This window comes from Neolamprologus multifasciatus, chromosome 15, assembly GCF_963576455.1.
Source record: "Neolamprologus multifasciatus chromosome 15, fNeoMul1.2, whole genome shotgun sequence".
NCBI classification, from domain to species: Eukaryota; Metazoa; Chordata; class Actinopteri; order Cichliformes; family Cichlidae; genus Neolamprologus; species Neolamprologus multifasciatus.
In genome coordinates, this window is record NC_140453.1 from 18,905,935 (window position 1) to 18,920,559 (window position 14,625).

General features: G+C 39.2%; 1 protein-coding gene across 2 annotated transcripts in view; it reads right to left on the reverse strand.

Annotated features, from left to right (window-relative positions):
* The window catches only part of scara5 (scavenger receptor class A, member 5 (putative)), a 129,935-nt gene extending 115,608 nt beyond the window's left edge, over positions 1 to 14,327 (reverse strand). Inside the window, exons 1-2 of one of the 2 annotated variants that reach the window (XM_085132553.1) lie at positions 14,070 to 14,327; positions 8,709 to 8,826 (exon numbers count right to left, since the gene is read on the reverse strand). In XM_085132553.1, the coding sequence (XP_084988679.1) occupies positions 8,709 to 8,820 (112 nt within the window). In that variant the 5' untranslated portion in view covers positions 8,821 to 8,826; positions 14,070 to 14,327. The other variant, XM_085132554.1, reaches the window with a different exon arrangement.
* Positions 14,328 to 14,625: the final 298 nt, after the last annotated feature.

Sequence of the window (14,625 nt, forward strand, 5' to 3'; positions counted from 1 at the left end):
CTAGATTTCTGCATTCTGTCACACACACACATAGTTACATAAATGGCTCTAAGTGCATTCATGTGTTGAATAAACAAAGATTACATGTTAATGTTTTGTCAGTACCCTTATTTCATTGTGTTACATTTCACCCCAGGATATGTTACAACTAACCCAGACTATGGGGTTAATTGTAACATTTCACTCTTTGTGTTTGAGACCATACCATGCAATGGGTAATTGTGCTGCAGAGAAAATAGCTGCACTATTTAATAGCCGAGACATGTAAATACTTTGCATTACATTTTGAATCCACTACTAGAAATGTCAAAAATGTTACAACTATCCCCGGTCTCCCCTACACCATTTTAACTAGTGGTGCAACGGATCAAAAATCTCACGGTTCGGATCGGATCACGGTTTTAAGTCACGGATCGGATCAATTTTCAGATCAGCAAAAATAGAAAAAAAGACAATAATTCGACTCGCCATTTACTTATTTAAGTATTTTTTGCCTATTAAAAACATTCAACTGAAGACTCATTCCACACACTTATATAAAAACAAATTAAGGTGCAATATGGACATTATGGACCATGCTGGGCATCCTCTGCACACGGCCATAAACAACCAGAGGAGTCTGTTCAGTGACAGGTTGCTTCTCCCAAAGTCAAGGGCCAGCAGACTTAAAAAGTCCTTTGTCCCACATGCCATCAAACTGTTTAACTCCTCGCTGGAGGGGAGAGGGAGGGGAAACGGGGACAAAGGAGGGGGGAACAAGTAAGCTGTAGTGCCTTTTCACTGTGCAATAGTTTTTGTTAATATCCAACGGTGTAATAGACTGACAATACTTGAAATGTGCCATTCCCTTGTATTCTTATTCCTATTTATTCTATTTATCCCTTTTGTATACTCTGTATTTATATATGTGTATATATGGTATATTTCTGCTCACATTCTGCAACTTCTGTCGGTGCTGTGCTACTGGAAACTGAATTTCCTGGAGGAACCCACCCAAGGGTTAAATAAAGTTTCATCTAATCTAATGTAATCTATAGGGCAGTGCAGGGCTTTGTATCTACCACTCCGCTGTGATATAATGAGCGGTCACGGTCACATGGCTTTCCGTTGCCCTGGAGGTCCACCCATTTGTAGTTAGGGCAACAGAAGATGCCTGGGACAGTTCAGCCATAACTTTTAAAAACAAGCAGATGAGATGTTAGAACGCCTTTATTTTTATTTTAGTACAATAAAACAGCTGCTGGGGTTTGGAGTTTGTTTAACCTGAGTAGTGAAAAGACCGTGGGGGGGTTGAAAACGATGTACCGGGAGTCCGCTGTTCTCGCTGGCTCTAGTGATCCTCGACCTCGCTGTCTGCTATGGAGCTGGCGGGTCACAGACGTCTCCGAAAACGTCGGAGCGCGTTTGGAAATATATGACATCTTGATAAATCGAGCAGATATTTGAAGTTTACACAGCTACATTCTCGCTTGAAAATAACTTAAAAGTTTATTTTGTGACCCAGAAAGAGTAATATTTAAAAGTTTTCAGCCCTGCTCGTCCGCCATTGCCACGTTTGAGTTTTGGACGAAATGCATTCTGGGATATTTAGCTGTACCAAGTCCACACAAGTCACCACCAATGCATGCTCGATAAAACAGGCGGAGCGAGAACACATCCAGAACTTTTTCGCGTTCTCGGCTTGATGCGTACTTTGAATTGGAACAGTACTTGGTCTCCGACTGATGATGTATCACGAGTACGCGAGAACGCAAGTACGCACAAGTACGCATATTGAGACAGGGCCTATACTTCTCCTGCTCATACGTGCTTGGAATGATCTTGTCACACTGAAGTGGACGCGCAACGAGATATCATAGCGTGGCTCAAGCACGTTCATCACAGTTTAAACCCCTTGTTTTGCACAACGGAATACGGCCTCCTGTCTGCAACTAAACACCCCAATGGCTTTTGTAATAGCTTTAGCCCGGTCGGATTGGGCAGCAAAGGGCTACTTAAATGCCGCAAACTCCTCTGCTCCGCCACTTGGACCGCTAGCGCTGGCCATAACTATCACTTGACAGACCCACCACGCGCACCATACACATACATACGAACCGTGGAGTGGGATTGGTTCGGATTTCGGATCAACCGTGATCCGTTGCACCACTAATTTTAACTGCTTGTTAATGTGAATATCTGTTCAGCGAATGCTTGGCAGTAACTCACTGTATTTAAACATGTACACAGGGTTAAAGTGACCCCTGTTAACTAACTTGAAACTGGGGCTACAGTTCACAAAGAATCACCAATGTTGAACACCTGAAGATTGGAAAAAACATTCCCTGGTTTGTGTATCTTAATTTGTGCTGCAACATTCAGATAGTGGGGTCAGAAAAGTGGAAACACACTGATTCATCCTGCCTTATAGCAACATCTGACATTATAGGCTGATGGTGATTTAGTAATTTGGGTGATATTGTCCCATACTTTGGGTCCCTTAGTACCAATTTAGCATTGTTTAAATGTCACAGCATACGTGACTTTTTGTTGCTAATGCTTATGAGCACTACTTCTAATAGTAGTTTCCAGGAGGCTATCATGCACACTCCTTCACAGTCAACAATTCTCAGTCTATTAGAGAACCTTTGGGAGGTTTTGGAGCAGCTGATTCATATCATGATGTGCATCTGACAAATCTGCAGCTACTGTGTGATGTTAGCACGCATTTATGCAATAGATTGTCCAACACAGTACTAGAAAGATGCAACCAGTGAAGTGGCTATGATTGTAAGTAGCTTTCTGAACAGAATACAGAAGCAAGATTTCTGATTTGAAATGTAAGGTTTTTGTTTTTTGTTGGAAAAGAAGTTCTTGATTTCCTAAAGAAGAATTAAAGCCACTGAGGGCCAGCACTGAACTGATTAAATTAAACTAGCCAGCTACTCTTAATTTCTGTTCACTGTCTGAATAATTAATTTTAATATTACACAAAGTTGTTTGGTAAATTAGAAAGGTTCTAAAATACAACTAGTATGGACAAATAAACAATACAATGCTTACATTGCCTTATTTAAAACATAAGCAATTTCCATTAGTAAAAAAAAAATAGTTAAGCCTAGTATAATAAAGCCTATCTTTCATTTTACAAATGCACTTAAGTTTCCAACTCTTATCAAGAGGGAAAAGCTATTTGTGGAAAGCTGTTTTACATATCAAGAGGAAAGTGGAAAACTACAGCTAAATATTAAACATTCTTATTAAGATAAACCACATGGAAAATGTGAAATGTTAACATTATCTTGATCTCTTTAATGGGATTAATTTGCTTTCATTTCTCAGAATCTGATTACCTAAATACATTTGACCACATAACTGTACCAAATACATGGATCAGTCAGTCTCCAAAGGGTACAGAGGCATGCTTTCCACCGATCTTGCTTGATCCGAAATGTCTTGGGAAAAGGCCGTAGGTATCTGAGGGAAAACATGAATGCTGTGATAAAAATCTCACACGAGTTTATAATGAGAGTCCATCTTCCTGTTAACAGTCATGATGTTGGCTTGAATTTGACTTTTAAATAAAAACACTGATTCTGCAGCCTCCCAGCAGCAGGGTTTCATTTGGACCGTGACAATCCATCACGCACACGCACACACACATGCACACACACATGCACACACACACGCTTTATGATGAAGAACACACACACCTCCAGGATTAGACAAACACAGCTGGCTTAGATGTATGTACGTGTCACATAGTTGGAATGTATAGAAACCAAAATGGTCCTCTAAGCCAGTCTGCCTCTTTAAGTGATGTTGGAATACTAAACTGAAAACAATGACACGTAACACTCTTTAATCTCAGCAAACATTTTCATAACAACATGTATCACAAGGGAAACATTATCAAACATTTCAGCGTGACTGTGAGACATGCGTTACTGGACCTTTAACAGTTTGGGATGTATACGAGATGAGAAAATCATTTCCATGTCATACATGTGTGTATGTGTGCATATTATGCAAGTATGGAGCGAGAGAGGTGATTAACTTAGCATAAACACTGGAAATTGAATATGTGACATTTTCTTCCCCGCAAGAAATGAGTTGTAACTCCTTTAACTGGGCTTGTATGACTTAAATAAACAGTTTAGAGATAGTAGGAGGCATATAATTAAACTGGACAGCCAGATTTTCTTTCCGCAGTCTTTATACTAAGCTAGACTAGTTGCCCCCTTTCACAAGCTTCACAGGCTACTGTAAGCACAGGTAGTGGAGACGAAAAAAAGACAGCTAAGCTTATTTACCACACTGTCTTTCAAAAACTCCTACATTTAGGATTTTCTTCAGCATGATAACATTGCACTGGCTGTTTTATGCGATATGCTGTCAGCACACAGCACTGTTTAATAAACAGATTAGACTGGAATTAGCAAACTTTGAGCTTTCCTTTATTAGTAAACTTGGAGAAGCAACAAAAAAAAAAATCCTACTGATTTTGACAAATCTACAGAATCTGTTTGTTTCCAGCTGAGTCAGTGTGAGTCTGGGTATGTACATGCGCTTGGGTAAAATGGCTGAATTTTCCTGTTCTTTTAAATGTAACTTTCCAGATCAAATACACATGCTGTCTGGCAAGTATAACAGATTCCATAAACATTTGGCACTCTGTAGGTCTCTGTAATTGACAGGTGATTTTTTTAAAGACCCCATTCTAAGCTTGCACGTTTAACCATTAACATGTGAACGTCAAATTAATTATAGCGTGCTATTATAATTCCTAATCATCCATGAGACTGTGTGTGTGTGGGGGGGGGGGGGGGGGGGGGGGGACTTAATGACACTTTAAATTACAAGACCACCAAGCAAGGATTTTTCTTCCAAAATAAAAGAGACTCTCCAACACAAATACATAATGTCTCCTGAGTCGATCTGGTGGAGGTGTTATAACTGTTCTATGACTGGATAAAAGTAGATTAGGTTGTGCTTATAGATTATGAGCAAATTTTGAAAAGAAAATGCAGCTACAGTGCTGTGAAAAAGGGTTTGTCCTCATTGTTGAATCATGAATTAAATAATTAACCACAATTTTGGAAAGCTAAGCTCAATTTCACTGGCTGCACCCAGGCCTGATTACTGGCAGAGCTGTTGAATCAAAACATCAGTGAACTAGATCCTGTCTGATGAAATGAGGCAGGCTAAAAGACCTCAAAAAGCATCACATCATCTAAAGAAACATCTAAAGAAGCAGCTGAGAAACAAAGTCACTGACATTTATCGGTCTGGAAATGATTGCAAAGCCATTTCTAAGGCTTTGGGACTTCAGTGAAACATTGGTGAGAGCCATTATACACAGGGAGAAAACTTCTAACAGTGTCAAATCTTCCAAGGAGTGACGGGCCTGCCAAAATTACCCCAAGACCACATCGACAACCCATCTAGGAGGTCCCAAAAAAAGCAGAATGACATCTAAAGAATCGCAGGCCTCACTTGCCTCAGTTAAGGTTCATGATTCAACAATAATAAAACAAATGGCTCCAAAAAACAAAATGACAGTTCTGGAGTGGCTTAGTCAAAGTCCAGGTTGAGATGCTTTTTGGTGTAACCTTAAACAGGTCGTTCATCCTTGAAAACCTTCCAATAACGCTGGACTCATTAAAACAATTCTGCATATAAGAGTGGGCCAAAACAGTGATGTGAAAAGATGCGTTTCCAGTTATTCCTGCTTGACTGCGGTTCTTGCTGGGTCTTTGCTATTTCCCTCTAGGCGAACACTTTTTTCACAAAGAGCCAGGTAGCTTTGGATAACCTTTTCCCTCAATGAATGACAACATCATTTAAAATGAGCATTTTCCATTTGCTTGGGTAAACTGTGTTAACTTTGACCCTTCTCTGTAAATCATATTTGCATTATGTATTTTTTGTAGAGAATTTGTAGAGAGTTTTAGGGTGTACTCGCACTAGGCTCAGTTGCCTCCTTATTCTGGTCTCGAGCCTGATGTGTCCCCTCCTCACTGCCCTGCTGGCTTGTGCTTACGGTGCTCTTAGTGATTAAAGCCCTAGTAATCTTCACTTTACCCCAGCATCTCAGCTTTCTGATGATGATTTTGTTGATTAACTGGGGAAGCAGTGACACACTGGCTTCTCTTATATATGACGAACCACAGATAAGGCCAGCCAAAGACAAAAACCTAGAATCCCAGCTGTGCACAAAAACAGCCAAACTATGACATAATTAAGAGCACTCAGACTTTCCAATACTTGCAGCCTCTGTTATCTTACCTTTGTGATCTGGGAATATCTCTCAAAAGTATTAAAATGTAGTAAATAGTTATTCTGATACATAAACAGCAAATAACCCGAGCATAATTTAGCCTCAAATTCTTGTCCAGTACACCAGTCATCTGTGGATGTAACCTGGCCAGTCAGTCAGCAAAATTTGCTCCATTAGTGATGCTGATGACTTTTCCATCTTTAGCCTGTGGCGATAACCCACAGCGTTATCTCCACAGCGTTATCATTATGGTCCCTTTAAAACCAATAGTTTATGTGCTACAAGTGACTATTTGTCTATGTGCATCACTGTTAAACCACAATAATTAAAAAAAACCAACACAGTGTGATATGACCAAGGTAAGTAATAGAAATTAAACAATTGATAGGAAATAAATAAGTTATGTTTGAGGACGCTCTGGCATTCTGTGCCCAGATAATTATCACAGATATTGATAACCCAGGAACACTTTGACCCAGGGGTTGGAGGACAGGATAGAATCAGCTCTGCTGTTAGTGGAATTAATGATAGAACAAGATATATTATTTATCACATAACTACATTAACAAATGTTTCAAATGCCTTCCACAGAGAAAAATTGGGAAAAATGTGTATTTCCTGAGTGGTTGGCGAGTGGTTGCTGTAGGTTACTGGCTGAATCCAGATAAAATCAGTCACAAAAGCTTTACGTTTGTTTTCTTCTTTTGCCTTCTCTCTTTAGGGGTCACCACAGCAGATCATCTGCCTCCACCTCACACTATCTAAAATATCCTCCTCTGTCGCAATAAACATGAGTACATTCTATCCAGCTTTGTAAGGCTTCAGTCACACAGGGATAGAGACCGGTTAGTGTATCTCTGGCAATCACCAACCTCCAGCAACCACTTGCATTTCCATGGCTGCTGGAGGTTGTTGTCAGTGGGTGAAATTGGTCACAAAGAGGATGTAACTTTTGATATATGTTAACTGCAAGTGAACATTCCCTGTTTCTGAGTGGCTTCACACTCTTCACAGTTTTGTTAGCACTTAGTGAGCAGTTGGCAAGTGTTTGCAGACCAGTCAGTGTCTAACTATGGGTGATTGCAGCAATCTGCTAATTGGGAGTGAGCATGAGGGACGAGATTAGCTCAGATCAAGAGAGAGAGAGACACAATGCTGTGATGATTTGGACATGTACAGAGCAGGGATGGTGGTTATCCCAAACAAAATATGTCATGGGAGGGGAGGAGAAAAAGAGGAAGACCACAGAGTTCATGAATGTAGTTTTAACAGAAAAGGAAAATGTTTATTGTGACAGAGGAGGATATTTTAAATAATGTGAGATGGAGGCAGATCTGCTGTGGTGACCCCTAAAGAGAGAAGCCAAAAGACTGTATAGCTTTTGTGACTAATTTTATCTGGAGTCAGCCAGCAACCTAAAGCAACCACTCGCTAGCCAGTTAGGAAATAGACATTTTCCCCTAGTCACTGGTGGTTGCCAGGAGTCACCAAACCATCTCTAGGTCTGTGTGACTTAAATAAATAAGCTGAGGTGAAGCTTACCACACAGCTAACAACTACAACTGCCCGTTTTGGTTTTCACTACAAAAGTAACAACACCTTACTAATGTTAACTGTAAGCCAAACTTGAAACTTAAATAGGTGTGTTATAAACTAATCACCCCCTGTTCAGTTGTAACAAAGATCAAGAGTAGCAGCCAAAGAGCATGTTTCAGTAAAAGGTTGGCATCTTAACATGTAAGTGTGTAGCAGTTAGTCTCAAGCTGTCATTTGAGAAACTAGAGTTTTGGGCAATCCGCCTGGTTAATTTAACCTCTGTTTTTAAAATTCTGTCAGAGTCTTGTGCTTTAAAACTGTTTGGTAGAAATGCTCTCTTTAATTGAATGAGGTGTGAAAGTGTTCTTGGATTAGTAAAAGTGGACGAGGACAGTTTCTGATCTGTACGGCCATTGTCCACTTTCCATTAAAATGTCAACAAATTCTTAAGTTAACATTTAATAAGTCTTTCCCAACAAACTGGCCGTTCCTGCACTGAAACCTGAGACCACCACAGGGTCAACTGCGGATTCATTCAGCTGCACCTGCATTTACACACATATACAGATGTTGCTCCTGGATATTTGACACGCACTTGACAGATCCTGTCTTTGTTATCAGCGTGTGGGTGGTTTTTGTATATATGAATAAAAGATCCTGAAAATCAGTTATTTTTCAATTTTGTTTCCTGGTTATTCCGGTAAGTTTTCAGAGCTGTCCTTGTCATTAGAGAACAACCTTCACTACAAACATCTGTGATCACCTACTTATTGCAGCAGGACATGCAGTGGGTGCGCTGGGAGGTTAAATCGAGGTTGTTCCTTTGGAAAAAGCCTGCATTTTAGTTAAAAGAACTAAAGCAGCAAGCCTTGTGTTCAACTCAGCACTTTCACAGCTCAGTTATTCCTCCTACCTTCATCACACAGGTTGAGTTTGGACAAGTTGTGTCCATCATAGGCCTCTTCATAAATCGAGACGTTCTCTCTCTCTTCATTTGTGCTCAGATACATGGCCTTGTTCTCCATCTCCTCCTGAGAGAACAGAGAAAATACATATGCTTATTTTAGGATTGTAATCTCTCTAAAACAAAAATAAATATTTGAAAGTTTAATCTAATGTTGAGTGAGTTTACACGCACATGGAAACCAAAATCTGGATCAGTCCGCTTCCTGTATATTAGCTACATTTCAGTATTTTATTTTGGTTAGCCTCAAATGCTAATATTTAAAATGATCTGCTCAGAAACCATGCTGTTATACAATGTTCAAACAGAGACACAGCTTCTTCTTCATCCTAAAACCAGTGTGCGATGTTAACTGAAGATTAAATGTACAGTTTTCACTAGTTACATTGTGACTGCAATGGTTGCAGTTATTGAATGTACTTTTTCAGTGACTGTCAACCACTGTCTATATGCAAAATATGGGCACAGCCACCTTAGAGTCACATTTTGGTTAATGAAGTCCCAGTGGGAAGCTTTTTCTGTTGCCACCTTTGTGTGTTGAAACCAGAGTGCATTTCTGCTAGTAGAAAACTAAAAGAGTCATGCTCATACAGGATTGACTTGTCAATCACAAGGTAGGCAATCACAAAACCAGACCATTCTTTATCATACCTTTTGACTACAAGTAAACAGCAAACTGTCTACTGAGGGCATGAATCAAAGGAGTCGATGTTTTTTTCCCCCATAGACTTCCACAATCTGACTTCAACTTCCATCTTTCTTCCTCAAGCTACATCTTTCTTTCTACACAGTCCACACTGTCAGCGTCTCACAAGTACAGGTGGTCCTTAAAAAGTAAGTGTGATCTACTGCCTTCTATTACTGCAAATGAGGTAGAGCAGCTGTGGGAGCGCTGATCGGCTTTAAACAACAATAAACACACATTTCCAAGCTAAACAGACGGAAATGCTTATGATATGGCAGTCTTTAAGCCAGTGTTATGTGATTTGTTTCATTTAGAAAAGGTATGAATGAAAACACATAAAACATTATGAAAGGTCAGTCATAGGCCATGAGAAAAGGAGTTATTCACCTTTCATACCAACTGGCAGTGAGCAGTGTGTGGAAGTGGCTTCTGCTCCTCAAGCAATTTGGTTTAACTTCTGTGCCAGTTTTCCAAAACATGGTGGAGTATTTGAATGTCAGCCCAAGTGGAAATGGTAAGTGAGCAAATATAGAGCTGGTAGCCATACTCAGTTTTATAAATTATCTGATGAACAGTGTATCTAATTAACAACCACTTTCTGAAATATATTGAGTCTGCAGTGGCAGCAGAATAAGAAATTTTGCCCACAAAAATAAAAAGCAGTTTTTGCTCTGTACTTTCTGGATGTTGGATTTTTGGTTAGATGGGATACTACTGTTGAGAGATTTCCAGTTTACACATATGCAGTTTTCATATCTTTAAACATGTGATAACGCAAGTTTTAAACATGGGAATGTACTGTGTTTGATTGTATTAGACAATTAAGTTTTTACTTACATGTTAATACTGTAACCAGTAAATAATCACTGTTTAATTACGCATTTTTTCCAGACACACCTAGGTAAACACAAGTACTTGGAATGAGAAGGATCCATGTTGTAATTCCAACTTAACCCTTGATTAAAAACACGACTTAATTACCAGTAACTAAGCTGGGGATTACAGCCAGTTTAACATCATATGAACAGTACCATTTCTAATTTGAAATTCCAGTCATAATTTGAAGAGTAATAACTTATGATAACATTAAAAATAAATGATTTAATTAATCATTAGCTCAAGTGTATCTTTGAGCTAATGAACAACTAGAATCTGACAGACTGCTCAATATTTCCAAACATATTGGTGGAAAAAAAGAAGAAAATGCAAAGAAAAAAATTCTAACACTGTGAAATGTAAAAAATTATATTAGCAAAATTCATCACCGCATTTTGTTTGACTTTATATTTTCTCTCAAATACCCAAGGTGAGGAATGCAGAGCATTTTAACAGATTTATTTATGGATTCCAGTAGATCCTTCTCTTGGAAGTAGTAATCCCACCTTGAGCACCAGGTTGACAGTGTCATCAAGCAGCTGAGTTACATGACCTCTTGTGTAACTCAGTTTTAATAAAAGCACACAGAGGTTTACATTTTATTTAAGTCTTAAGGACTTAAATAAAACGAGGAACTTATTAGCATGCACGTTTAAGTTCTAATAGCATGAACTCGTTCACCAGACTGTTTACTTTACGTCGAGCATGTTTACTTTTCTAGCTTGGGCAGGGTTTCCCACAGTATACATAATGCAAACCAAATATGAATAATATAAAAGGAAACACAGGACAAATAAGACAGGGATAGAGAGGTTATGTCAGACACCTCGGAGGGATAAAATGAAATCTGCTATAGTAAGGAGTTGTGGGTTTTAAACTTCCACAAACCCTAGTGGCAGATCTGTGAGTGTTTGAGAAAGTCATTAAAAAGTGTTCAGTCAAGTCTCTCATTAAAGATAGGATAGGGGGTCAGGTTGACATTTAGACTAAGACTAGGCAGAAGCCATTAGGGTTGCTAGGTGACTCCACTAAAAACTCCACACTCCTATACATGTGTTTGTGCGTGTGGGGAGAGTTATCTTCTAATTACACTGCGTCTGGTGGGATATAACACTTTTAATCGCTCAGTGCCAACAGAGGATGGTGGGAAAGCCAAGCAGTTAGTGTTTTACCTCTCCAGCTCTGCAACTACGGACCGTTGTTTTTTCTGGACTTGATCATAAAAAATAAATTAAAATAAACACCACATGAATATTAGAGAATTTTAAGCATGAAATGAATGAGATAGCTACACACATGCCCATACTACAGTTTTGTTTACTGTGTGTGTTTTAATCGCCGATTATGTGGTTGCTAGGCAACAAAATGATGCTATAATATAAACATGCACATTGCAGTGTATACAAATTAGATGTTAGTGTTGTGAAATTAAAAGGCTACAATGCTTTCATAAGGTGTTCATTTATAGGTGGTTGCTAGACAGTGTGATGACATCATATCTGATATAGATGAGAACCTTCAATGGCCTAAAACATGCTTGTTTGCCAGTTTTGATTGGTTGATTCCTGACATTCTTGTATAGACAAACCAACAAAGATTTTGTGTATTATAGTAATATAAAAGACAAATTTTTCAGAGTTCTGTGGTACACAAACAAGGTAATTACAGAGAAATTAGAGCAGAGAAACAGCAATCAAAGAATCCCAAATAGAGATTTATGTGAGAATTTCCTAACGTCAAAAATGGCCATTGTCGCGGCCCTCCTGTTGTTAGCTCCAAATTGCAAAGTCTGTTTGATGTCTGACTTAGTCCATGTGAGAACAGTGCGGGTACTTGTTGGCGAATTAATACAGTAGCAAAGCACATTGGTGTCCTGTCTACTTCCTGTTGCACATTCTGCTGAGGCAGGGCACAGATCTAACCCAAAAGGAGAAAATTCAAGTAGTAACCATGTTGTTGCTCCATGAGATTGGGATCAGGGGCACATCTAGTCAATACACAGACTTGATCCTCCTAACACCATCCACAATTATGAGTGAAAAGGCTAACTTGTTTTGGGAGTCATCTTACATTTAAGTAGATATATATTGGGGAAAAAGATGTTAGCTCCCACAGGATAATCATACTGCTTTTCATTTTGAACTACAAAGACCTTGTAAATCCACTTTAGACAAGCACTTTTGCATTAAAAAAAAATCTCAAATCCAGCAAGTTCTTTCAACCAATACAAAAAAACTGTCTTTGTAGTGTCATAACAGTGACCAGTACCTGCTTAAGTGATTGGTTGCAGGGCAGATTCCAAAGCACATTTGGTTTGTCATAATCACTATAGTATGTCTAATATTTTGGCTCTTGGTCTATAATGCACCTGGCAACAAAATGTAAAGAGACCACTAATTACATGCCTACTGGCCACAGTTTGAATGAAAAGAAAAAGAGAAGCTTTGCTGTTAATAGCAAATTGTTGGGTCTGATAAAAGTAATAGAAACAAATCTAGTTACCATCATGACTGTCTCCGCAACAGCCAGGGGATTTATTTGGACATTTATTTTGAAACAACACATAAATTACCTTTACTGTTTAATTAATTACCTTTTTTTCAAGTGTTTTGTGATTTGTATTGAATCACCATTGAAATAACATGATAAGCACCACTTAAAGCATTTACTTACTTGAACCCGTGGAAGTTATATTTCTTCCACCATCTTTATTTTTGCTGATTTTCCATAGATTTCAATACAGGATTCTCTGTGTGTCTCTTATAAAATCTCTGCTCTGGTCAACTTCACAGAAGATGAATACACAAAGAGTGAATGGAAATTCACTCAACACAGCAGGCGGACCGCTCTCAATTCTAGTAGCATAAGAGGAAGCAATTATCTTGTCATGCACTGTTGCTCTGTGAGATTTGCCCTCAGCAGAGAATCTGATCATCTGCAAGGTCAGAGGGACACAACGCGTGTGGTCTCTCCTGACAATCTAAGTACATCGACAGAGATAAATGAGTGCATGTGTAATTGGAATAAATATATATTTTCAAAACATTACATAACACCCAATGTCAAACTGCTTTTCAATACGCAATAAAAAAAAATCACTACAATCAAAAACATTCCCTGTGATCAAAACAAAAGCTCACAGCTCAGTTTGTTCCATAAAATCTGAGGATCCCTTGAAAGCGTCACAGTAAGGCAAACACACCACGCCATTGTGCAGTCATCCGTGTGCAATATTAACCCATTTTTCTCGGTTAATTAGCAGAGATACTTCATCCATGACCGCGGAAACACAAAGCAACAATTTTCTGAGGATGAGTTCCATTAAGTGTGGGTTTCCTGTCCTTGTGTAGCGCTGAGCTCCAATAAATTGTATGCAGCAATTCAGCCTAATAGTCTAATAGCAATAAAAGTGGAACACATGTCAATAAATCAGCAACTCTACAAAGGTCGAAACAGCCCAGTTGGTGGTTTTACAGATGAGGGACAAACGTCATTAACCTATGAACGCACATATAACTTACCAAGCCTTGGTAAATCTGTTACTCTTACGCAGATTTCCCGAGAGCCTACTTAAGTGATTTATAGTAGGGATCCTCTGCATGTACACATTGCATGATACCCTTTTTCAAATGAATGACAGACCAGACAGATGCATATTTAAGTCAAAATTCGTTACATATTTTCTCAGATAATGCTAAGCCTGTGCGACATCCTGAAGGAGAGAAGCAGCATGAGTCCTCCTGTCTCACCTTTTCAGCTGTCAACGGGAAATAGATTTCACTGCTCCGCGTTTTTCATAATTGCCCTCAAAATTCTGCGTCCTGACGCTCTCGCTTCCTTTTTTTCAGTGGCTCAGCTCTCAAAAAATAATAAAAACTACAAAACAAAAAGTAATCGGTAAAGTTTCTAATAGTACTGAAAATGCACAGCCTCTGTCAGTGCTGCGGAGACAGGCAGCAGCTCTGTAGTGGAGCGCAAACTGTGACATTTTGGGGTAATATACCCATAACAACGTCATGTGACCATCACTAAACTCCAGCTGAAGTTGCCGAGCAGCTGGGACAGAGGCTGCGAGGTGAAGATGATGACACTCACCTGTTGTACACGAGCGCCCTCTGTTGGATGGAGGTAATAAAACAAAGTGAGTTGTGTCCCATCTTCTTCCACTTTTGATTGCTTCCTTTAGGGGTCGCCACAGCAAATCACCTGCTTTCATCTCCTCTGTCTTCCATCTCCTGCATCCTCATCTGGCACACCAGCCTTCTGTATGTCCCCCTTCACTACATAATCGTTCATATCTGCAGT